This window comes from Quercus robur, chromosome 5, assembly GCF_932294415.1.
Source record: "Quercus robur chromosome 5, dhQueRobu3.1, whole genome shotgun sequence".
Lineage (NCBI taxonomy): Eukaryota > Viridiplantae > Streptophyta > Magnoliopsida > Fagales > Fagaceae > Quercus > Quercus robur.
In genome coordinates this window covers 63,153,411-63,177,978 of record NC_065538.1, presented here as the reverse complement: position 1 = coordinate 63,177,978, position 24,568 = coordinate 63,153,411, and the positions used below count along the sequence as shown (strand labels likewise).

The following is a 24,568-nucleotide window of genomic DNA, read 5'->3' as shown; positions in this document are numbered from 1 at the left end:
TAGTGCTGACTATAACAAAATTCAAAATATTCCACTTCCAATATCATGCTCAATTTTGCCCAGCTTATGGGTGATTAAGCCATTATGTTATATTCCAATATCTGGAGAAAGAATGAAACAGAAGAAAATTTAACAGAACACCATAGGACTAGATAAAGTCAAAGACAAACCAAACAAAAAAATAAAATGTGTGAGACATGATACTGATATTGTTCTTTCAATGAAAGTATGCAAAGGTAACTCTTGAACCTGTACGGGGAACAAAAGAACTAGCAATAATGCACCAAGAAGCGAAGCAACACCCAATTGCCGGTAAAGAAGAACCATAGAGATAACAATACGAAATGGAGCAGACCACAAAGTGTGAAGCGATTGGCATATTTGCTGTACAAGGAAAGCAACAAATTAGTCATCAAATCAAACAATTTAGTTTCAAAAAGAGAGAAGACCCTAACAAGGCTTTAAATAATCAGTCTGGTAGTATCCCTAAATGTACAGTATTCAAAGTTTCATCAATTTATCCACCTAAAACCACAGTGCATGGTAACTCTTAATTTTTGATAAGTAAATATTTCATTAAAAAACACAGAGGGGCAACAACAGTGCATGGTAACTTGTACAATATCGTGTATACCAAATGGTAAAGAAAGCAAACCTGAAGTGATTCTGCATCAGTTGTCATCAAGTTGGTTATTTTCCCAGATGCAAACTTCTTGCGAGCTTCATGAGTTAGCCTTAACGATTTACGAAATACAGCGGCAACCTGCATAAATTAAGAACCATATATAAATATATGCATACCATCAATACCTTCAGCACTGGCATGAAACTTAATAAGAAAGCGAGTTCAACTTTGCCTAGTGTTAGTAGAACTGGGATCTTATAACATCACTGACCCCCGTGCATGTGATCCAGTAAAATATGACCACACAACCCAAACAGTAAAAGAGAAACAGGGAAACCTTCAACTACCTAATGTACCCGTTTGAATTCGGCATTTTGCACATCTGCGTTTGGAAAATCACGTTTCGTTCTTTTTTTCTTTTTCTTTTTTTTTTTGTTCCAGCCGCACTATTTGACCAAGTCAACTGTGAACAGTGCACAGGTGCACTGTTCACGGGTCCCACAAATTCCACTTTTCAGCTACTTTTTCATTAAAAATGGGTCTCACGGCACTATTCACACATTTAAAAATTATTTCGCTACAGTGTTTTCAGTTTCAATTTTCAATTTCAGCAAAAATAAGCTCAATCCAAACGGACCCAATATTACGAATTGCAATGGGTTGGGATCGGGAAGGAGAAAGCATTTCCAATCCCAACCCCTTCAATATTTTACATACCAAACCCGTACCAAAATGTATTAAATTTAAAGAATTACATCCTGTTTACATTTGGAAAACCCAAACTAACCCATTTATCTTACGATGAGTTGGGTCAGATTAACCTAATTATGAACATCTGAAAAACTATTTAACTAAATTTAAGCATTAATCAGCACTTTGTACTAAATTAAACAATATTAATAGTATAATCCAAAATCAACAAGCACCATAACTACTCAATTGTCATAATAATTCATTATGTTCAAACCACTAAAAAAATACTGAAAATTCAATATAATTTTTTGAATTGTTAATCAGATAGGGTTCAAGTATCTAATGTACAAAACCCAAAACCTTCCCAATGTACTAAATTTTTTGTTGTTAAGAAGATCATTCCCCTTCTCACTCAATAAATATACAAACATACAAATTACAACCTGGGTAAAATAAATAAATAAATAATTTTAGTTCCAAATTTTAGACATCACTAAGTGCAAGAACAGATCCATGAACTACTACAGTTTCCACTAAAGAAATTAAAAAGGCCAGCCTGTTTGACACCAATAGGTGAAGCTTACAAGAAACTCTGATACAATGAGTGGTAAAACTAAAGTAGAATTCTCTAGGTATGGTACCTTAGGTTTCCTAATTAAATTCAACCATGTGATTGTATTGACCACATGGTTGCATTGCCTAATTCACCACATGGTTGCATTTAATTGCCATTTGAAAATAAAACACTGTTTTGCTGCATTGGTCAATACAACCATGTGGTTAATTTCATTTAGGGAACCCAAGGTACAATAGCAAAGAACTATACCTTAGTTTTGCCTAACAAAGAATGAGCATGTTTTCATCAAAGGACTTGCTGCAAGCTCAAATAGTGACAAATCCAATATGAAACCAGAGAACTAATTTGAAAACTTCATGGATAATAGTTTGAGGTAAGAAGATAAGCTAGCAAACAAAAATCTGAATAGCACCAAAACTGGCAGTAATTAAAAAATATTTAATTATACCAAGCTTTTAGTTATTTTTAAGTTCAAGTCCTTTCTTTTTATAAAAAGATAGAATTTTAACCTATGGTGTCTGCTCCAAGATAATTGGTCTTTATCATTAGGCCAGGACACCTATTGGTTTTTAGTGCAGACGAGCTACGAATTCCAAATCTCTTACTCAATGACATAAGAGACTTATTTATTGTGTCTTTCTCGGCTATAGGGCTTAGTGAGACCCCTAGAGCGTGAGCTGAGCCTTGTCGCAAATCCAAATTATTTTGAAACAAAACCAACCACTTACTTCCCCCCCTCCCCCCCAATAAAATAAACCTGTAAGATATTGCAAAAGAGGCAAAGCTTATTGGGAAATACATAAATAAACACCAAAATCATGTCATGAGGATCAAGGAAAAAAAAAACCATTTAAACAAAAAAAATTACCAAGGTTGACCTCAGCCGGTAACCAACACGCATTACATTCTGAAAATACTGGGCTTCGCATAACACACCAAAAACCTGGAGAAAATTACAGTGTCAGAAATTCTATGTGCTTCTTGATAAGTCAATTATTCCAAATTTTCAGCTTATATTACAAAGCTTTTATGGAAAGAGTTTATGCCAATAGTATACTTCTTATTAAAAGCAGGTGGTAGATAATTGTAAGACATGTTAACTATAAGATGAAATTACTGAGACAACAAATGTTTAGAAAAAGCTGTTAAAATGACAGGGAAAGAGCATAGGAACATTAATGAAGCCACATAGATACTTTTTCCACGGCACCTGCATAATTATTTTATGATTCTTACAGTAAGAATAAAACAGCAGGACATGCCATGATCTTTCTCCTTAGAAATCCAAAGATGAAATGTATTACAAAACCTACAAAATATCCAAAAGTCTATACAAGAACGCCTTACTTCAGGAATCAAACCATTTGTATGATCCTTTGATAGAAAGAAATCACAAAAAGGGTATGTTGCTGACATTTTTAATGACCAATGGCTAACGATGGCTCTGATGGGTGGATGGGACATGGATGGAATATAATGAAATAGAGCCACTTTGAGGTTCCCTATGGAATGAGGCATGGAACAGACCCACTATGAAGAAAGTTATATCCTCGATAATATCATTTCTTTTGATGAGGAAGGAGGCCTGCCTTCTTATATTTCTACATCTAGGGTCCGAATTTTAGAAAAACCAAGTCAAATGGATTTAGAGAGATCATGAGATGAGAGAATAGCTTAGGAGAGAGATTTTCAGCTTTGCCATTTTGCAGAGGCACTGAAAATTACATGAAAATTTTCTGTAAATGAAATTCATCAACAACAGAGAAATTTCAAACACACAAAATAGAAATCTAAAAGGCGGTAACATCCAGAGATATGTGTAGAACCAAATTCAATAACTATAACATCTACATGTTTAAATGTATAGCATTTAAGTTCTTTTAACTGAATTTAATGACGAATGAACACAGTTCAGAACAAAAAAGTTTGATTTAGCCCAACAAATTCTTAATGCATTATCAAACTGCATTATAATAATTTTTTTTAGTTCTTGATCAATTGTCAATGTGGCCCTGCAAGAGTCAGAAAAGAAACAGAAAGCTAGAAACTAAATCAACGAAGTGGCTCTCATCAATTCACGAGGCCTGGGATCTGCACCATGCATATGTGATTAAAGCAGCAATACTATGATAAGCATACATGAAAGTTAAAGGTAATCAATATCTTCACATACATAGATAATGAAGAAACAAAAAGAGAGGACTCGTGTCATACCACTCCAACAAATATTGAGAAGGCATAGATGTACCCAATCCATGCTGGATCCCCCCGTTGCATTGACTGCAGATAATTCATCAAATAAATCAAGTTGTATACTTTGAAGGAGCATTTGACAAGGCTGTCATAATGCTACTTTTTTACCAAGTTTAAATATATAAAGAATTGATTTGACACTGTTACAGTACTCTAAGGACATAAACATCCCACCATGAAGTAGTGTCTTCTAACTAACCCAAATCACTAACAATATAAATTAATTAACAGCAATCATAATATCTGCATTTTTTTATAAATAATGAATTTTATTAAGACCAAAAAAGAGTCACCCAAGTATACATACGATGGGGAAAAAATAATCAAGCCCAAATTACGATGATCTATCAAATCATAAACAGCACACACAGTATTTTCCCACAACTGACATCCAATCCAACATATTTTTAAAGAAAAATTATTTAAGATCTGGCAAAGATCCCTCAGAATCCTCGCAATCATAATATCTGCATTGTTACAGTCATGCATGGCAAACCTGTTCATCCTTGTCTAATAAAACATTAACAATAATATAACCATTGTTTGCATTTTTCATCTGCACAGTGAGAGTGGTCTTTAAAAATTGAAATTACCAATTCCATTTCGGCCCTTATTAGTCACTCATCTAAACTTAATGCTTCATTCCTTTTGAGACAAGATCAAGCCTTCATTTCAGCATTCAAAAGATCGTAAGAGCTTCAAGCAGCAGTAAGCACATATAAAGCTCAAATATGTACAGATACATAGTTTAGTTTTTATATATATTAATAAATAGTTCCATATTCAAATAGAAGACCTTTCAAGACAACAAGTTGGTAGGCCAGCCAATTGTTTGGTAAATTGCTCAAGACATGATATGTTTGAACATTTAGATCTCATTTATCAAAGGGGCACGTAAGAATTTAAGGATCCACACGATCAGAAAATCATGAGTCCTGACCACAATAACTTGAACTCATAAACATGATTCACATCACCAAAAATTGATGAGTACTATTACCAATTCAATTAACCATCTACATTTATGCATATGACAAATACATGCACACATCAAACTTGTAAATTGCAACGAGGTGCATCTTAGAGTTAGATGTCACATAGAAACCCAAAAAACTAAGCGATTTACCCAGTAAAGCATTGATAAAAACCAACGAACCTGTAGGAGGTTATTTAAGATGAGTGGCCCGACAAATTGGGAAAGATCGTTGCCAATCTACAAGTTGAAAATACATTAACAAAATGTAAAATTTTATATATATTTATATGACTTACAGATTATAATAAAAAAATATTAAAAAAAAAAAAAAAAAAAAACAAATAGGTCAACCAAATGCTGAAGACTTCATATAATATGACACATCAGCAGCCATGGTAATACAGTAATAATAAAACATATGCATGTATGTGTGTGTGTGTGTGTGAGAGAGAGAGAGAAAAATGGGAGTAACTGCACTTTTCCAAATGCATACTCTCGTTACCTTCCAGAAGCCACCCCACCAAAACCTACAGGTTGCAAAAAGAGGATATCAATAATATGCTTGTACATAATAATGACAGAGGAAGGAGTGTGCAATTTAGACAAATGGCATTTTTTTATATGTAACAAAACTTAATATCAAAGTGCAGAAAAGAGGCTCAACTCTATTTACACAGGAGGTATCAAAGGAGATGCCCAAAAAAGAAAGATCATACCCAATGCACAAAGTTCCCCTTTTGAGACATTTGGGAGAGGTGATTGGTAAGCAGCTCTAGCCCCCAAATTCATATATAAATTATTATCAATAAATAATAAAAATTTTAAAAAGAAGAAGAGGAAGAGAGAATAAAACACAGGCACACAAGAAAACTATCAGAAGCTTAATGAACCCAAGAACTCTAAGCAGTCCATGGCAGTGAAAATACAAGTCGAGGTCAATTCATAAAGGGTTTTCAATAAGAACTTCCAACTTAACTAAGTCTTGTTCTTTGCCTTCAAAGAAACGAGCACTTCTTTCCCTCGAAAACGCCACACTAAGCATAAGGGAGCCACATTCCAAATGCTCCCATTAATTCTCTTACCACAATGACCTTTCAAACATGACTACAGCTCCATCACATAATAAGGCATAATCCAAGCAACACCAAACAAGCAAAAGATCAAAGACCATCATTTGTGAGCCATCACACAATGGAGAAAGTGTCACGTAAAACACCAGTACATAATAATCATTCCTCTTTTTCCTTAGATTATCCATAGTCATGGTCTTCCCTAATGTTACACACCACAAGAAGAAAGCTCCTCTTCGCAGTACACAAGGTTTCTTTCTTTTTTTATTGGTAAGAAAGTAATATTATTAATAGAAAAGAAGAAAAGATACACAGAGTTCACGATAGTGAACAAAGAACAACATAGAAAACAAAAAGAAATAAAGGAATCAAAAACTTATTCTAAGAGACAAAAGAAAATCAATAATAGTAGAACAATCCAAAAGACCCCAACACCAAGACCAATTGAAGAGAGTCCGCTGGCACAAATCTAACAACTAGGCCAATGATTTCTCGATATCCTCAAAAGAACGCCGATTATGTTCAATCCAAATAGTCCACATCAAACAGCCTGGTATCAAATTCTAAATATCGGAATTATATTTCCCAAGCCAATGGTGCCAACAACATAGTAAGTCTGCAACCGCACCTAGCATAACCCAATCAATCCCAAATAGCTTAAGCATATGCATCCACATTGAATGAGCTAACGGACAAAAAATAAGAAGGTGATCCATTACAACAGCACATACAACAACGATTTGCCAAGGGGTGACCACGGAGCATAAATTATCCAAAGTGAGAATTTGGCCATGAGCTGCTGTCCACATAAAAAATGCCTCCCTTTTAGGATCCTTTACTTTCCAAATGCCCTTCCAAAGGGAATTAGGAGTAAAATCTAAAATCTTATGATAAAAAGACCGAGTGTCAAACTTCCCACTTCCATTGAGGTTCCAACAAAGACTGTCACTTCCACCACCCCTAGGAACCTGAGATTGGATCAAGTGAAGAAAGGAGAAAGAAGTTGCTAACTCCCAAGACAATGGCATGATTCTACCTGATTTCTTCCATGTTTAGAATCCAACCCTCACAATGTATATTTCACAATATTTATACCGTCATTCTTCCAAACTAACTAGCCCAAGCATCTCTTTTTAATAACATCATAGCCTTAACATCTCCTCCAACATGCAATCGCTTTTCTATCTTTTCAATAATAGCACTCCAAGCCATTCACACCTTGAAAGATAAACCCAAAGTCCAACCAAGGAATGCTCCTACAATATCACCTATTGGCACCAACTCATTTTTACTCGAATTAACCTAAAAGCCTGACAATGCCTTAAAACAAAGCATGTGCCAAATTTAATTAAGTTGTTCTAAATTCACCTAACAAAAATAGAATTGTATCATTGCAAATAGTAAGTGAGAGGTTTCTTCCTCCCTCTATGTGTAACCCAGCTAAAAATACACCACCAATAGCTTTCTGTAACATCATACTAAGAACCTCCATAACTAGTGTGATACAAGTGCAAATAAAGGGTGTCCTGTCTCAACCCTCACAAACTACCCAAAAAATACCAGTGGAACTACCGTTAACAGAAATAAATAATTGAACTGTTGAAATATAAAACCACAACTACTTCCTCTATTTTCCATCAAAACCAAATCTACCCAACAAATAAATCTAGTCCCAATTTGCAAGGTCATAGGCCTTTTCAAAGTCTAGCTTGCAAATAAACCCAAGACTACCAATCCAAATTATGCTATCAAGGCATTCATTCACAGCAAGAATTGAGTCCAATGTTCGACAACCTTCAACAAAAAGTTTCCTTAACATTTGACACAAGAATATCAATTTCACTCCTTAAACAATTAGCCAATACCTTTGCTTAACATTTGTAAAAGATACACACCAAACTAATAGGATGAAAATCCTTAATTTTAACAGCACCATTCTTCTTAAGAATCAAAGTGATGGAAGACATCTTCAAGGAATTTTCAAATTTACAAAAAATCAAAAAACATTACCATCATCATTCATACTAGATGTATCTCTCTAGTATCATTTTAAAAACATTACCATAATCATTCAAACTACATATATCTCTCTAGTATTTTTTTTATTATATGCTTTTTTGTTAAGTTAAGACCAACCAACTAAATTTGCTTTAAAAAGAGTAATCATTTTCGATATCTTGAATTAGTAATTTATTACAAAAAAAGGGGGGGATATCGAGGCAGATACTTTCATAAAAATTGACCAGGCTAAAGGAAGTGAATAAATACCCATAAGTATTGTGTGATCATATAATACCCAGTAAGTTAAAAGGAAAATCCATAAGGCTGTTATAAAACCAGCTATGCTCTACATACCAAAGCTTGGGCAATAAAAAAGCAGGATGTTCATAAAATAAGTATAGCTAAAGTGAGAATATGAAGATGGAATGGGAATACTATGATGAAAATATAATGAATAAAGTCATCCTTTCATTGAAAGTATGGGCCCTTATTGAAAAAAAGATGAGGAAGACGCTTGAAATAGTTTGGCCATGCATATGAAGAATGATGAATTCACACCTAAGAAAGAGCAACTTAATTTAAGAGGAGAAAGAGCAAAGAAAGCAAGGAAGCTTACAAAACTGGCGGAAGCATTGAAAAATCTATGACAAACAAAGATGCAATGGAGAGGAATAAAACAGAGAGAAACTTAATGAATAAACTTTGTAGCTTTCGTAATTAATTTGCATTTCATTACGTCTAATTCATGAGCCTCTTATATGCAAAGTGAAAGAATGTCCCTGGTGTGACCATTGTATTAGAAAGCCAGAAATGTAAAATAAAAAGGAGATATCCTAAAAATGATTTGGAATGATATCTAACTGAGTTCCTTTTGCCTCAAATGTAACCAGGTATAAAACAAAAAAGCCATCATCAAGTTTATCAAAAACTTACCTTCCCCCAAGGCTATAATTTAAGGCTCTTAGAAGCCAAGGTTTAGGCTTCTGTGATTCCTCAGCCCAACATTTCTGGAACCTACAATGTTAAATAAAAGCCTTGATGCAACCTTAATATAAAAAGATTCAAGAAGAAGAAGAAGAAGAAAAAAAAAAAAATGAGCACAGACTTATTGTGCAATGTTTCAGTTCGTTCCCAATAGTCTAATTTCCAGACATCTTTCTCTGTGAGAGGCCTTTTGTAGCCTAGCTTCATTATGGGATTCATCCAGGAAAAAAATATTTCTGCCAGGAAAAAAAAAACAATAAACAAAAATGAGTTAATAAAGTAATTTAAATTGGTCTAAAGAGATCACACCATGATATAATTAGCATGCAACAGAAAAATGGCAGTGGGGAAAAGACAAATGGAAAGATCTAATTACTTCCCCCCATGTCTCTTTAAGCAGATTATGAATTAAGTACTTTAAACAAGTTTTTAATGCCATCATAAACAAAGATAAGAAAGCATTTAGCATGATGATAGCTGTTAGCCTGTTCGATAGTACAACATGGGTGAAATCACCTTGACTAGCTGACAAATGATTTAATTTTTTTTAATTCCAACACTAATGATTCCTTTCGCCGTCAACATGTATGGTCATTTGAGATTTTCTAAGTGACAGGCATTCAGGTCATGTAAATTGATATATACATACTTGAAAATACACTGACATGTCTCTCAGGACAAACTTGCTCTCCTCCCGGAAGTTCTTCATATGCAGTATCATCAACTGATTCAGACCCAATTGGGGTATAACCAGGATAGGGATCCAAGCAAGGACCATATACAAGTAAAAGTATTCCAAACAAAACCTGCATTAAAATAATCATTAATCCTTACTTTGATAAGTGGATGTTATCCCAAAAAGAAGAGAATGCCAGAGTCAAAGTTCACAGAAAGTACAAGAAACAATTAGCATATGTCAAAATTTATTGTAATGCTTTGCAATGTAGCTGAGTGTTAATTAAAGAGTTCAAATCGCAAGGAATGCTATTGTTCTCAGTCTTCCTTGGGTCCTGTATTTAGACCATACTTTGATTTGGCCATCTTTGTGCATATATTACATACAGTTTCTTTATTGGCATGCACCCAGTGGGTTTCAAAGACTCAAATCCATGAACTCACTCTCTATCCAAATTATGGGCGGAGGAAGAGTCATTTGAGCTACAACATATTTATAAATTTGTGTGTGTGCGTGTATCTTACGGGTAAGTCAATGTGTGCACATGAACATATCTATTTGAACAAATTAAGTTTTCATTACTAACCTTGCAGATTAACAAGCTAGGGGTGCCAATTACTAGGTTGAGAAAAAAAATCAAATATGCAATGCAATTTAAAATTTGGGTTGAAAAAGTAAAACATGAATGTTGTGTAAATGATAAAAAGGAGAATCAAGATCAACCAACCTGGACAACAACCTCACTGATGTACAAATACAGTACAGAGCTGCACGGACAACACACAACTGTTAATAGGTCTTGTCCCACCAAAAAGTTCAAAATTTCAACTCCAGAACTTAAAACTTTTTTTTAACAAGATTGGAAGTTTGAGTTTCAGCAAGAAATAAAAGTAAGAGCTCAAAAGATATTCTTCTTCTTCTTTTTTATAAGTAATATCTTTTATTCAAAGAAAAGGAGATACTTCATATACACTGGAAGTTTACAAAAGATACTCATAAAAATAACACAAGCATATCATTCGCTACATGTGCATATTTTCTTTTGTTTCTAAACAAAAGAAAGAGAGAGAGAGAGAGAGAGATGAAAAAAACAATCATATCATCTTTAACCAATGAGGGATCCACTTCAAAAAACCAGAAAACACAAACCTATCATAGAAGCCCTTCATGGAAAGAACAAGATTGAACATCACAGCATCACCAACTAAAGCATAAATGACTCCAAATCTGACAAACCATCGAAAATCATAGATGTATACTTTAGTTTCTACACCAATCAATACCAGCATTGTACACCAAGCAAGAGCCTTAATGAGCAGAGAAACAGTCTGCAAAAAGAGGATAAAATTAAGATACTTTGAATTGAAAACAACCAAAATAAATAAATACTGCAACAATTTAACAAACCTTACATGTGCTTGAATTATTCATGACTTCTTAAACAAATTTAAGTGTCAACGTATAAAACACTCAAATTAAACTAAAAATGAAACTGAAATCCAATATCTCCAAACATAGGGAGAGTGGATTTAAATAACTGAAATTTTCTTATTTATTTTGAAGAGTGACAACTAGTAATCTTCGGATAAGAAATTAAAATTATGGGTTTAAACCAAGATTAGTTTTTTTTTCCTTTTTATAAGTAATAGAATTTTATTGCAAATGAAAAGGATTACTCTATGTTTACGATGAACATAAAGCACCTTGAAAAAATGCAAGCTAATCAATTAGAAGATCTAAGAGAGTTGGAAATCAAAAATGGAAGTACAGTTGGTAAAATTCCATACTCAAGACCAATCAAACATAGTAGGGAGTAGAAAGGACTTCAATTGCTCAATAGGTCTCACACTCTCCTCAAAAGTATGGCTGTTACGCTCTTTCCACACTAACCACATCATGCACTCGGGCACCAAGTTCAAGATTACGTTTGAGAGTTCAAGCCCAATGATCTGTTTCTTTCTGTTTTTCTATTCAGCAGGTGGTGACCAAGTAAGATTTTCTTTCAATAGTCCCAAAGCCAAAGGTATCATGTCAAATGCAATTTTATACATCTCTTTTGTCTTTCAACAGGAAAAAAAATGATAATATACCTCCTAAAAAATGAGAAGTAATTTCAGTTTAAGATCATGACCAAAAATAATTCTCCATCAGGTCTTGTACGCATGACCTCACCCTCCAACCCATTATTTTGAGAGGAGGAAGGGCCTGTTGAGCTATAGCTCATTGGCCCATAGACTTTAGTGTTCATTCACAGATTCTTACCCAGTTCCTCTCTCTCTCTCTCTCTCTCTCTCATAGGTAAATCTTCACCTATTACTGTACAAACACAGTGCTGCAGATCATCCATTCAACAACAGAGAATGGTAACAGAACAAATTTGTTTTCTTATCCTTCATACAAATTAACTTCTCAAACAATTATATATAGAATTCACAGCATTCTGACCAGCTCAATTTAAGAAAATTTAGTAGAACTTTTATTTGAAGTAGGAAGTACAAATAGTAAATATCATTCTTCTGAACTATAACTTGCCGTGTAATCATTTTTACCAAAAAAAAAAAAAACTAATCATCATTATCAACATCCCATGTCCCAGCCATTAAGGGAGTTTACAAAATGGTGAAGGAGACAAGTGAAAAGTTCATGCATGTACAGAACCCCCCTAAGAGAGTAATATTTTTACCTTGCTTATCAGAAAAAAAACTGAAACAACTTAAAATGAGCTTACCTCAAATGGAGCAAGACCAGCCTGCCCATCTAAATTGAAGACTGAAATTCCCATGATTAATCTAAACAAAGGCTCGGCAGTACAATAAGCAGCCAATAAAGCCAACACATAGTTATACAACTTTGACCTCAGGCAGAACCTCTTGGCTTTGAAATCCTTCTTGATCAGCCATATCCGATAGCAGCAAAGACCCAGAACAACCAAATGAGAAACACAGATTACTAGAGAGTCAACAGCACATGGTGTATATCCACCAAATGCATTCTGCACTGTCCTTGCCCACACCCCATTTGCCACTGGCTGACAATACCAATCCAGTGGCTTGAAAGCCATTTTTTTGTGTCACTCCTCCCCCAGGAAAAGTTCCAAGCTTAGAAGTACATATACTCTCCCTCCCCTAATGGAGTTGTCTTTCACAACTGATATGAGTCCAATGCTTGTAAGTTTCAACAAACTAAGCTATATCCTGCAATACAATTAAACCATATTCAGCCTCATAGGAAAGACTAGCTATCATATAACACACACACACACAAAACAAAACAAAAAGACATGTTGGACTCAAGTGAGCCTAGTATGTGTAAATTGTACAATAGTTGGAATAATTAACCAAGGTTTTCGTGTTTGCTTAGCCTTATCAACAAGTCTCGACGGTTTTGAACATTTTAATCCAAGAAAAAAAAGTTAAGCTTAAAACAAACATGAATCTGTAAAATTTTGAATTTCAGAATTTACACACAAAGAAAATCAGAGTATAATAGCCTTCTGAAAAGTAAGAAATACAGCAAAAGTCAACACAAAAGCCTATGCATTCTTGTGTCCAAAATTGGTTTTTTTTAATATCAATCGGTTTGCAATCACCTTTATTCTTGCTCATTTTCTCAGTTTCCAAACGGAACACTAGACCCAAAAAAATAAATAAATAAATAAATCTATGTTCAAATGCAATAAACCGGATTCAACACCAAAAATAAAAACAAGAGCTGAAGAAAATGAAGAGTCACAAAGGAACCCAAAAGTCAACTAAAGAAGAAGGAAGAATGTGAAGCAGTGATTCAAACAAAAATTAAAACTATACCCAATTATCAAAACTAAATATTTAAGAGAAAAACAACCATATTAACACAAAACAAAACCATTATAAGATTACCTCTTAGTAAAACTTACCAAAAGAAATGCCTTTTTTCACTCAAACTCTGACATATGGACCAAAACAAGTCAAAATCACCCCAACAACCAAAAAAAAAAAAACTTTACACTTTTTTCCACAATCAAAACACTTTCTTCACGGAACAAAAAACCAAAAAGAAAAATTTTGAAAAATCATAGAAATAGAAAAAAAGCACTTTCAAGCACTGTTCTTCAGAAAAAAAAGGTACACCTGAACAAGAAATTGTAGAAAACAAACCTTTTATTCAGCTGGATATGATTGAAATGGAAATGGAATGGGAATTGGATTCTCGGCGAATCAAATGCTCTGCGTATATCTCAGAGAGAGAGAGAGAGCGACGTAGTACTTCTTCGCAGCTGGGAGCTGGTCCTAGGTAGTCGGTTTAACCAAAAAAAAAAAACAAAAGAAGCGTCACGGCTTACGACAAAAACATTTCTATTTACTGTAAAAAGTAATACTATTTCATTTTTTTATATGGGATTTATAGGGTAGGTTTAAAAAAAAAAAAAAAAGAATTTAGAGGGTAAAGGGTAGGTGAGTAAGTATGGTCCAACCTCCAAAGTGGAAGAGAATTTATGGGGGGCCGTGGAACTTGGTATATTGCAAGAATAGAGACAATTATTGGAGTTCTCATTGTGTTTTGGCTTTGGCTCTCTCTACATTATAAATGTGAACACTTTATAGGGTTAGGATTGTCTTTTACCTATTGAATGAAATAGATGGGGTCACTTTTTGGTTTGTAGCTTCTTTTTTTTCTTTTCTTTTCTTTTTTTCTGTTTTTTTGGTATTTTGGGATTGTGGTTGTGGTGGCGGGCTGGCTTCCCTTCATTCTTCAAGATTTTTGTGCCCTTTTAAGTTAATGATTTTTTTTTTTTTCCATTTATAAGTTATAATAAAAAATTTGACAGGTTGATCTCTATTTTTATTTTAGGGAAACAAAATCTCCTTCAATGCAGAGGCTCTCTCATTGTATCACAGCTCGGCTACTTACTATAAGCTCTACTACTCTCTCTCTTTTGGTAAAGTTTATTGCCCTTAAAGAAGGTTTGTGTATTCTTGGGAGCATATATGTTGAATATGCATTGGTCAATGAGCTATCTATAGAAGAGCAATAAAAAAGGAAAATTATAGACCAGCAATTCGATTTTCCATCCAACTATTTTACATTATATTTTATTTATATATTAAATTTTCTTAATTTTTTAATTGTTTCTCTTTTTTCGCTTGCAAAACTATCATTCATTCTCTTTTTTTTATACACAGCAACCATCATTCACTCTCTTCTTTTATCATTAGGATACGTAAATAAAAAAAATTAAATACAAAATAAATAGTGTAAATATAAATTTACGCAGTTATTGTGACAATCGTATATTTTTTCACAACTTTGCATAAATTGATGTGGGTGAATTTTTAGTTTGATTGCATAAAATGTGATATTTTTTCTATTATACAAGCATTAATGCTAGTACCCTTAGTTAAGTAAGTTTTTTTTTTCAAATCCATTTTTCAAATACACCTTGACACCAGTCTGGTTGGAAAGAAAAGTGAACAAAAGAAAAAATATGAGATAAAATAGTGGGGCCTAGTGCCTAGGAGTTTTTTCCTCAACGCAGCATTGGGAAAAAATTGTTTTCTCCCAAAATTTGGGAGAAAAGTACCGGGAGAAAAGTACTAGGTTTGATGGGAAATTACCCATTTAACCTCCGCTATTTAAATGTTGTTGTCTTTTTTTTTTATATATAGTTATGTTACATTTTAGTTTTTTTTTTTTTGGGTGCTTAACTTTTAGTCTTTTTTTTTTCATTAACTTTTAGTTATTTTTCTTTATATAATATTAAATATTTTTCTTGGTACTAGGGGCATAGGAGTAAATTTACCCAATTTATCTTTTAGATCCTCTCATTCTTTGCAACTAAATAAAAGAGTTTTTTTTATTCTCAAAAAAAAAAAAGTTTTTTATTCCTCCACTTTTCACCACTCTCCCTAACCAAATACTATTAAAAAAATTAAAACTTATTCTATCCTCCCACTTTTTCATCCCCATAACCAAACAAACCCTTACATCTCTTTTTTTTTTTTTAATAAAGATAGAAAGCTTTTGTGTGTGTGTGTGTGTGTTTGTGTGTGTGTGTGAGAGAGAGAGAGAGAGCTCTCTAAACTTGTTAAAATTTATTACTTCCACTTCACTAGGCCTTCAAGTTTGATTTTTTTTTTTTCCTCTCAAACAGAATTCTATTCTAACATAATCTAAGTATATATGTGTGTGAAACTTCCTCCTGGAAACTTGAACCCTAATCCTTACCCCTTCACACCTCACAAGCACTTATACATAAGTAACCATCAAGCCAATGGTGTGTCATGGAAAATTAGATTAGTTGACAATATGTAAATGGAGAAATCATGACTATAATTTTTTTTATAATTAAGTTGTTACAACAAATGGGGAAAGGGGATTCGAACCTTGCTTCTCCTCATAAAGAAGAACAAGCAATGTTACTGAGTTACTAAGCTTTTAACACTATCTTTAACAACATTTTATACTTTCTCAAAAAAAAAAAAAAAAAATTGCATCAATATAAAACATTTCTGATTCAACCCACCAACATTTAGGAATTAAATGATTCAAAACACCATGGATCCAGGATTTCTAGGAGTTGATTTTTTTTTCCCCATTTATATGATTGTGTACAAATTAAGGAAAGAATTGAACAAATCTAACTTTACATAACCGGACTAACCAGTGGCTGGTTACATAATCAAAATTTTCCATCTATTACATGTTTACTAGTAGATGAAAATGTTATAATTGTCTATATTTTTTTTTTTTTTTTTTGGAGAAGAATAAATGCCCAAACTATGTTGGGAATTTTGAGTATCTTATGGACCACATCAATGGCATGGCAAAGTTAGTTCCATATTTTCATGCAAAGAATAGTCCCATAGTGGACCATAATCACCACATCAATGTATACCCTTTTGTATTTTCTGGTAAATCGCAGAGGCCTCTCCCCCTAAAAGCAAATTTGGATTCTCAAGTACAACTTGTACACCACTTTTCAGTTTTCACGTGGGATGTTCTTGCACGTTCTTAACTAATGCTGCAAGAGTAAAACTTTTAGATCATTAGAGCATCTCCAGTAAAATTTTCAAATTTGTGTACTATTTGGAGAATGAACAATGACTTTTACTTTTTAACTACTCACTTTTTCAAATATATTTTTAACATATTCTCTATCTCATTTAAATATTATTTCTTCATTCATTTTTTATTATTTTTTTAACAACTACACATCTTTCAACATTTTTTTATTCAACACTTAATTATTATAATAGGAAAAAAACATTTGAAGAGTGAAAAATAGCTCATTAGACTTTATGAACTACTGTTCATGAGCCAAAAAAATCTAGGAATAGAGAGTCCATTGGAGAGATTTTTTTGGATTTCACTATCTATTATAGAGATAATTTTGGGTTTATATAGACCATTGGAGATGCTTTTACTTTACTCCATTTCTCACTTAAGCTAAATAAAAAAAAAAGGTTAAAATACACCTATAAAAATTGCTAAAATGTCAATCACTCACTATCTTACACTTTAAGCAATTGATTATATATATATATATATTTTAAAAATGTAGACGTTCTTACATTAACCGCGAATATTGATATTTAATGATAGATGTAAACAAGTGTAAGAAAATATTTTATTTTTGAAAAAAGGGTTTGTGAACTCTGCTTTCCATGCATATAATATTTACTTTACTAATTGCACGAGGAACTTTGCTTTCCACACATATAGTGTATACTTCACAATGCACACTTCAGTCAGTTAAAATAGAGGGAGTTTCAAACTCTGATTTTCACACATATAATGTATTCTTCATTAAATTCACACTTCAGTTAGTTAATATAGAAGGAGATTCAACCTCTGGTTTTTCGACCACCGCACATTCTTGGTATGATGGTCGCTCTACAAATATAAGTACTCATAGGGAGTGAGGGACAAGGGTTGGAGTTTAAGTCTTCAGGAGAAAATTTCACACACATAATACTTAGATTAGATTAAAGTAAAATTTATATCTTGTATAACAAAAAAAATATAAAAAACTATGATTTTTCAAATAAATGAGAGTAGACTATAATACTGAGCTTTCTGTTTGTACCTTATTTACCTCAATAAAATATTTGTGGAAGAAAAAAAATGTGATGCACATTTGTAATGCGCTAGTATAAGGAAGATCATTATGAAAACTTTGTACTTTGATAGCTACATCTTTTAGAAAAGTATTAATCATTTCTTTGTTATATCTTAAAATGACATGTCACAATAATAGTACCATGTAATTGTTTATATATACTTACTCATTTCCATTGAACTCCTCCCGCATTACAATTGAAAATATTAAAAGTCAATAATCCAATAGGGAAACTTATATTTTATGTAATTTAGTTGAATACTCTATTGATTTAATTCAATTAATTAATCAAAATACATTTGGGGACTTTTTTTTTATTTTTTTTGAGAATCTACATTTGGGGATTTAAAATAGAGCGTTGGTAGAAGTTAGGCCTAATGTAACATGACTCGAATATGTGGGGAGAAAAAAAAAATTGATGAGGCAAAGACTTTCTTGCAAACCAAGAAAACAAAAAAACAAAAAAATAAATGCATTGGTTGTAGTCAAACACGACCATATATAAGAATACTTTTTCTTTTTCTTTTTCTTTCTTTTTTTTTTTATAGGTAATTAAGGATACTTCGTTTAGTTTGGTTAGACTGTTAGGATTGACTAGCAGAAATGAATCTCAATCAATCACACCATCAAAAGTCGCTTTTCTTGATTTAAAAGCTCAGTCAATATCAACCCGTAGTAGGTACTTTATTATTATTATAGTTCTACTATTAGAGTGATAAACAAGAAAGCTTTTGAGAAAGTTGAAGAACTTTCGTAGGTTTGCCCTCCAAACAAAAAGTGTCTGATGGTTAATTTTACTAATTTATTTTATTATTTATTTTATTTTTGTTATCATTTTGTAGGACTTATTACATTTTTTTTAATATTATTCATGAGTTTTATTATGCTATTTCAACTTTTATCTTTGTCTACGATATTTTCACTAAAAAAAATTTATTCTCAGCAAAATAAACGAATCTTAACCGGATCCAAGGTAGATAGAATTTTGATTGTGAAAGTAAAATCCTCTCAATTCACGATAGTATCACTTTTCTCTATTTTTGATGAATCGGTTAGACATGAGAGTGTCACCTTGGGAGTCCGAGAATTAGCAGCTATGAATAAATAACATTAATAGTTGTACCAGAAAAATGAGAAATTATTAGAACCTAATAGAGGACTACTAACTTGGTCCTACCAAGTCCTACCAACCAATAAACACATGACCTCTGTTAAAAAAAAATGAGTTAGCTTCCACTAACTACACAAACCTAACTTTGGGTTAAAATGCAAACTAAACTCATCGGCAAAATTACAAATTTCAATCAAACCCATTATCTTACCTACGACCTACCTCTTTCTTTTTCTCCCCAACTCTATTTCGATATTTGCATCAAAACCAATTCTTCAAAGCCCCACAACCAAATATAGCTATTACAATCTTGATTCAAATTTTCGAACATCAATCTTTGCTATTTCTTCAATATTGTTAATTTAAAAAACAAAAAATGAAAATCAATCAAAGTTAGTGGTATGTACAAAATTGTATCCTTATCTTTGGTGTATGCCTTTAGAATGAACACAAAGCAAGTATTTGAATTAGTTAGAGTAATTCAGACCTCCTTGATAATTTTGGGACAATGATTCTGATGTCTTATTCATATTCCCTTATACAAATGACAACAATGTTTCCCATGAAAACAAATAAATAATGACAACAACTTTCAAATCAAGGAACCCAGCAACATGCAACAGCAACACTCAAATGCAAAATCTCCTCTCCCAAGTTCCAACAAGTTTGCTGCTGACTTGCTCTTAAAATAAAGCCATGATGAAAAAAATAAATAAATAAAAAATTTCGCTCTGCACCTTCATCTCGTCATCACAATCAATGTTGAGATTGAAATGGGCATGGGTTCCATCTCAGCAAAGGACCCAAAACTCCAAATCTGTCTCTCCCCACCACCGAAATCCTCAGGTCCCCACTGAATCTGATACCAAAACCGGCCGCCCTGGAGCTTGTGGCGTCTCAACTCTGAGAGCCTCTTTTGACTATGTCACTGCGTTACGCTCCACGACCTAGACTTCTAGGGATTTTAATTTTCAACTGAGAAGAGAGTGGAGATACCGCTTATTTTGCTGAAAACTGAAAATACTGTAGTAAAATAATTTTTAAATATGTGAATAATGTCGTGGGACTCATTTTTAATTAAAATTTTGTTGAAAAAAGAAGTTTGTGGGTCCCGTAAACAGTGCACCAACAAGTTTGCTGCTGACTTGCTCTTAAAATAAAACCATGATGAAAAAAAAAAAAAATCGCTCTACACCTTCATCTCATCATCACAATCAATGTTGAGATTGAAGTGGGTTTGGGTTCCATCTCAACAAAGAACCCAAAACTCCAAATCTGTCTCTCCCCACCACTGAAATCCTCAAGTCCTCATCGAATCTGATACTAAAACCGGTCACCCTGGAGCTTGTGGCGTCTCAACTCTGAGAGCCTCTTTTGACTATCCCAAAAGCAATGCACACACTTCAAATCTTCAACCCACATTCTTGTAATTTTTAAAAGCAATACCTATCAAATCTAGTTTATAAAACTATCTTAATAAACCCACTTGCAAGATATGCAGACGGTGTCCAACACTAATACAAACACCCAAAAAAAAAAAAAAAACACACGACACAAGACAAAAGCTACAACCTTGGCCTTAATCAACAATTAATATATCTCATATATTAATAACGGAACATAGATTCAAAGTTTATAGAACAAAAGTATTATGCAGAAAAAATAAACACATTAGAGAGAGAGAGAGAGAGAGAGAGAGAGAGAGAGAGAGAGAGAGAGAGAGAGAGAGAGAGCAATAACAGGTTTGAGATTTTGAGTTTAAGAATTGGACAAGAAACTACAAGATATTAGAGTGAGTAGTACGGCTGAAATTTTTAAAAAAAAAAGAAAAAAAAAAAAGAAAAGATATTTATAAGAAGGTTTAGAGATTTAGGGTTTAAAGATCTAGGTTTTGTAAAGTTTCAATTTTCAATTATATCCCTTGTAAGTTTTTGTAATTACTCACTTTTCTTTTTAAATTTAAAATATATGTTAGATATAAAAGGTATTTGACAAATCTAAAATAAAATAAATTTTTATTTGTTATACAAATTAAACGGTATACAAATAAATGGGTTGTGTTAAGTGGTCATTTTGGGTTGACATAAATAAATTGGTTTGTCAAACGTGTCTATTACGGGTTACACGGGTTGACTCACTTATAACACATTTCTTATTGTGTCACTTTCAGGTCAACTTGTTGTTGAGGACCATTTTTTCGGCCCATGTGGCATTACTTCATTGGCAACTCATACCACATCAACATATTATTGATTTTTTGGGTAAATCTATTTAAAACCCAAAGTAAGCTCATATCTCATTCAATTACATAGATTTGGCTCACATGGCCTGCGAGATTCTTACTTCAAGAGGCGGATTCATGTCCACATTTTATCTTCATCAATTGGGATCATAACCCCACGACATCATCAACATCAACATATGGATCGGGCTTAAGCAATGAATCAAAGTTTATGGCCCATATTACTTCTCTTACACTCATGGCAAGTGGCTTATTCAACAAGAGCCCATATTTACACAAAATAACAACAAAACTCAAGGTACGTCATCTCATCTTTAGCTTATGATCTAAGCTCATAAGTCTCTTTAGGGAAACTTTGGAAGTCGTGGTTTGGAGGGTCAAGAGGTATGTTCAGTAAAGCTCCAGCAATTTAAAATTGATAAAAGAAACATGTTGCTTGGCGTGTTTTCTCCAACTCCTTGAACTCTGACGAGTCCGTGTGTACTGGGTAACATTTGGTAAGCATCTCTTATCACGTAGCACTTAAAATAATAGAATTCCCTATTACTCTTTTTCTAAAACTTAATATTTATCATGTGACAAATATTCAATATCTCCAGCCATCTAACTACTGCGTAACTGTTCATTCAATCCCTAGTTGTTACTATACAAATTTAGAAATTTCATTATATTATTCTACATAAATCTCATTACTTCTTTCAGGTAAAATCCAACTCAAACACATGGCCTAATTTGATTGCCTATCTTTTATCTCCAACTATATACAAAATATTTATGATATCTTTTATAGCCAGCTGTTGTCTGCCACAATCAGACCATATATTTCTCTGTCAACTGTTAGAGTAGAGCATTAAATACTCTTCTTGCTCACCAAGATTATGTCACAACCCAATGAGACTTTGACCAAATCTCTAAAACTTCCTTAGCCTTCAACCAATCCTTATATTACTTGTTAGAAATATGTTGTAATGGAACCTTGCACCAAAAATACAAACACCTAAAAAAAGGAAACATTTCCAACTGAATCCCAGTAGTGTATTCAGCACTTGACACTTAGTTGGAAGTGATATCATCAGCCATTTAATGCTGAAATCCCAGCAACCAGCTGCTATACCCAAAATAGCAAGATACCCTTCAAAGAGATCTTACCATTTTCAACCAAATCCATTCAATAAATGCTGAATGTCCTCTCCAGCACTCTGAAATCACCTATTTGACCTCATTGGCTTCTACCCAAAGCAAACAGCTGTCTTATGACAACTGTGATAAGTGTCTCGTGATAGCTGTCACAGCTTTTCCTAACAGCTGGGACAGCATTTTCAAAATAGCTGTGACAGCTGATCCAGTAGCTTGAGCATTACTGATTTTTCCACATTTGGCTAAAACCAAAACTAACTATTGAAACTACCTTTTTCTTGCTAAAATACCTTCCTTTTCTATTGCTCTTTCCCCAGCAGCTCTTACTCGAAATAGCAAGAATATCTTAAAGCTAAACATACCATTTTTGACCAAATCTTAAGATGGATTCTCTGAAGATTCATTTGCTAGTTGGGACAGATTTTGGCTGAGATTATTTGCTAAAATACCCCTCTAAACTCAACTAAATGGAACCCTTCATCAACACCTTAAGGGGGACACCAATGGAGAAGAACAACTCTCTCTTAAGCTTCCCTATTCTTTCTCCCTTGAATGATCTTCTTAAGCTCTTAATGAAGTTCTCTTAATAAAGTTCTAAGTTTTTTAGTTTTTTAGTTTCCAGATTAGGAACTAAACTCTTCAGCTCTTAACTCATAAATGCCTTCATAAACCTTCATAAATGCCTTCATATACTCAACATCTAAATTTAACGATATGGAAGCAAAGTCACTTATTTTTGTATGGTTTGTAGCCCAGCTGTACAGCTTCTGTGAGTTAATAATATCCCAACAGAGTAACCCTAGAGGTAGAGAGGCAATTTGCCATGATAACTTCAAGATTGAGGGGGGAAAATGGGTGCAACTGGAGGAAGAAAGAGTATGTCAAGTTGTATGTAGGGGCTGGTTAAGCTTACTCCTCTTATCATGCACTTAAATGAGTTTTTCCCTTGATAATACTCTTTTAGTTGTTGTGAAGTTATGAATAGTGTTGCCTTCCATGAGAAGGATTTTTGCATGGAGTATTTGTGCCTTCAAAGAGAAGGGTTTTATGTAAGAAGTAGTTGTGCTTTCTAAGAGAAGGGTTTTTATAAAAAGTAGTTGTGTCTTCTAAGAGAAGAGCTTTTGTATGAGTGTTTGATATCTTTTGAGAAGTGTGGAGATGGTAAAAGATATAAATATGTTGTAGGATGTAGTATTTGTAACATGTGTGATGTATGGAAGTATGAGAAATATGGAGGTAAAAGATAGTAAAAATATGGGATTATAACTACTGGAGAAGTTGTAGAGGTTGCTTTCCCATTTCTTTCATGCTAATCGGATGTTATTTACTATTTCATTCATAAACATATTTTTTATGCATTATTTTAAATTACAAAAACTTGAATTTAAACAATTGATTAATGACATGGCTATTGATATTTGATTACCTTAAAATTTTGCAAACATAGAGAATATACGAAAATAATATAATCAATCGATGGATTTGTTAAAATTAATATCCTATTAAAAAATATTGAGTAGTGTAACATTACTTAGAACTAGCATGTAACTCCATGCAAACGCATGAATACATTTAAATTAAACAAAAATTTTATTATAAAAATATAAATAATTAGTCAAATTAATTTTTTAAAGCATGTAACATTTGCATTCATCCATGCATATAGATACATTTAAAATTAAACACAATTTTTATCATAAAATATAGATAATTAGTCAAATTATTTTCTTAAAGTAAACGTAATTAGTCACATATTAAAATTCTTACCTAAATTTAATACTATTTATGATAAATTTTTTTTCATAATTTTTAATAAGATAGAACGTGCGGTGATTTTTGTTATGTGGTGATTTTTATTTTATTTATCTTTTGAGAAACATGTGGTGACTTTTATTGAGTATATGTGATTGTTTTTTTTTTATTATTATAAATTTTATAGTTCATTAATATTAGATTCTTAGTATTTTGCATTCATTAACTCATTTGACAAAAAGATTAAAAAATTTAAGTAGACACAAGGCACAAGCTTAAGTAGATAATTATGGTGTAGTTCCCACATAAATTTAGACATATGGCACAAAATTGAATTATAATTTCAAATTCTAGTACATGCATTCATGCATAC

At 32.9% G+C, this 24,568-nt stretch overlaps 1 protein-coding gene across 3 annotated transcripts in view; it reads right to left on the bottom strand.

Annotated features, from left to right (window-relative positions):
* LOC126726627 (ABC transporter C family member 2-like) overlaps positions 1-24,568 on the bottom strand; it is a 106,162-nt gene that overhangs the window by 16,808 nt on the left and 64,786 nt on the right. Inside the window, exons 1-13 of one of the 3 annotated variants that reach the window (XM_050431912.1) lie at positions 13,992-14,152; positions 12,584-13,049; positions 11,005-11,183; positions 10,583-10,622; positions 9,829-9,985; positions 9,301-9,415; positions 9,129-9,209; positions 5,597-5,651; positions 5,305-5,361; positions 4,110-4,175; positions 2,764-2,838; positions 656-763; positions 250-384 (exon numbers count right to left, since the gene is read on the bottom strand). The exons of 1 other annotated variant lie outside the window; for it this stretch is intronic. In XM_050431912.1, coding sequence (XP_050287869.1) covers positions 250-384; positions 656-763; positions 2,764-2,838; positions 4,110-4,175; positions 5,305-5,361; positions 5,597-5,651; positions 9,129-9,209; positions 9,301-9,415; positions 9,829-9,985; positions 10,583-10,622; positions 11,005-11,183; positions 12,584-12,916 — 1,401 coding nt within the window. In that variant the 5' untranslated portion in view covers positions 12,917-13,049; positions 13,992-14,152. Of the gene's footprint in view, positions 1-249; positions 385-655; positions 764-2,763; positions 2,839-4,109; positions 4,176-5,304; positions 5,362-5,596; positions 5,652-9,128; positions 9,210-9,300; positions 9,416-9,828; positions 9,986-10,582; positions 10,623-11,004; positions 11,184-12,583; positions 13,050-13,991; positions 14,153-24,568 lie in introns of those variants that run through there. One more of the 3 variants, XM_050431913.1, reaches the window with a different exon arrangement.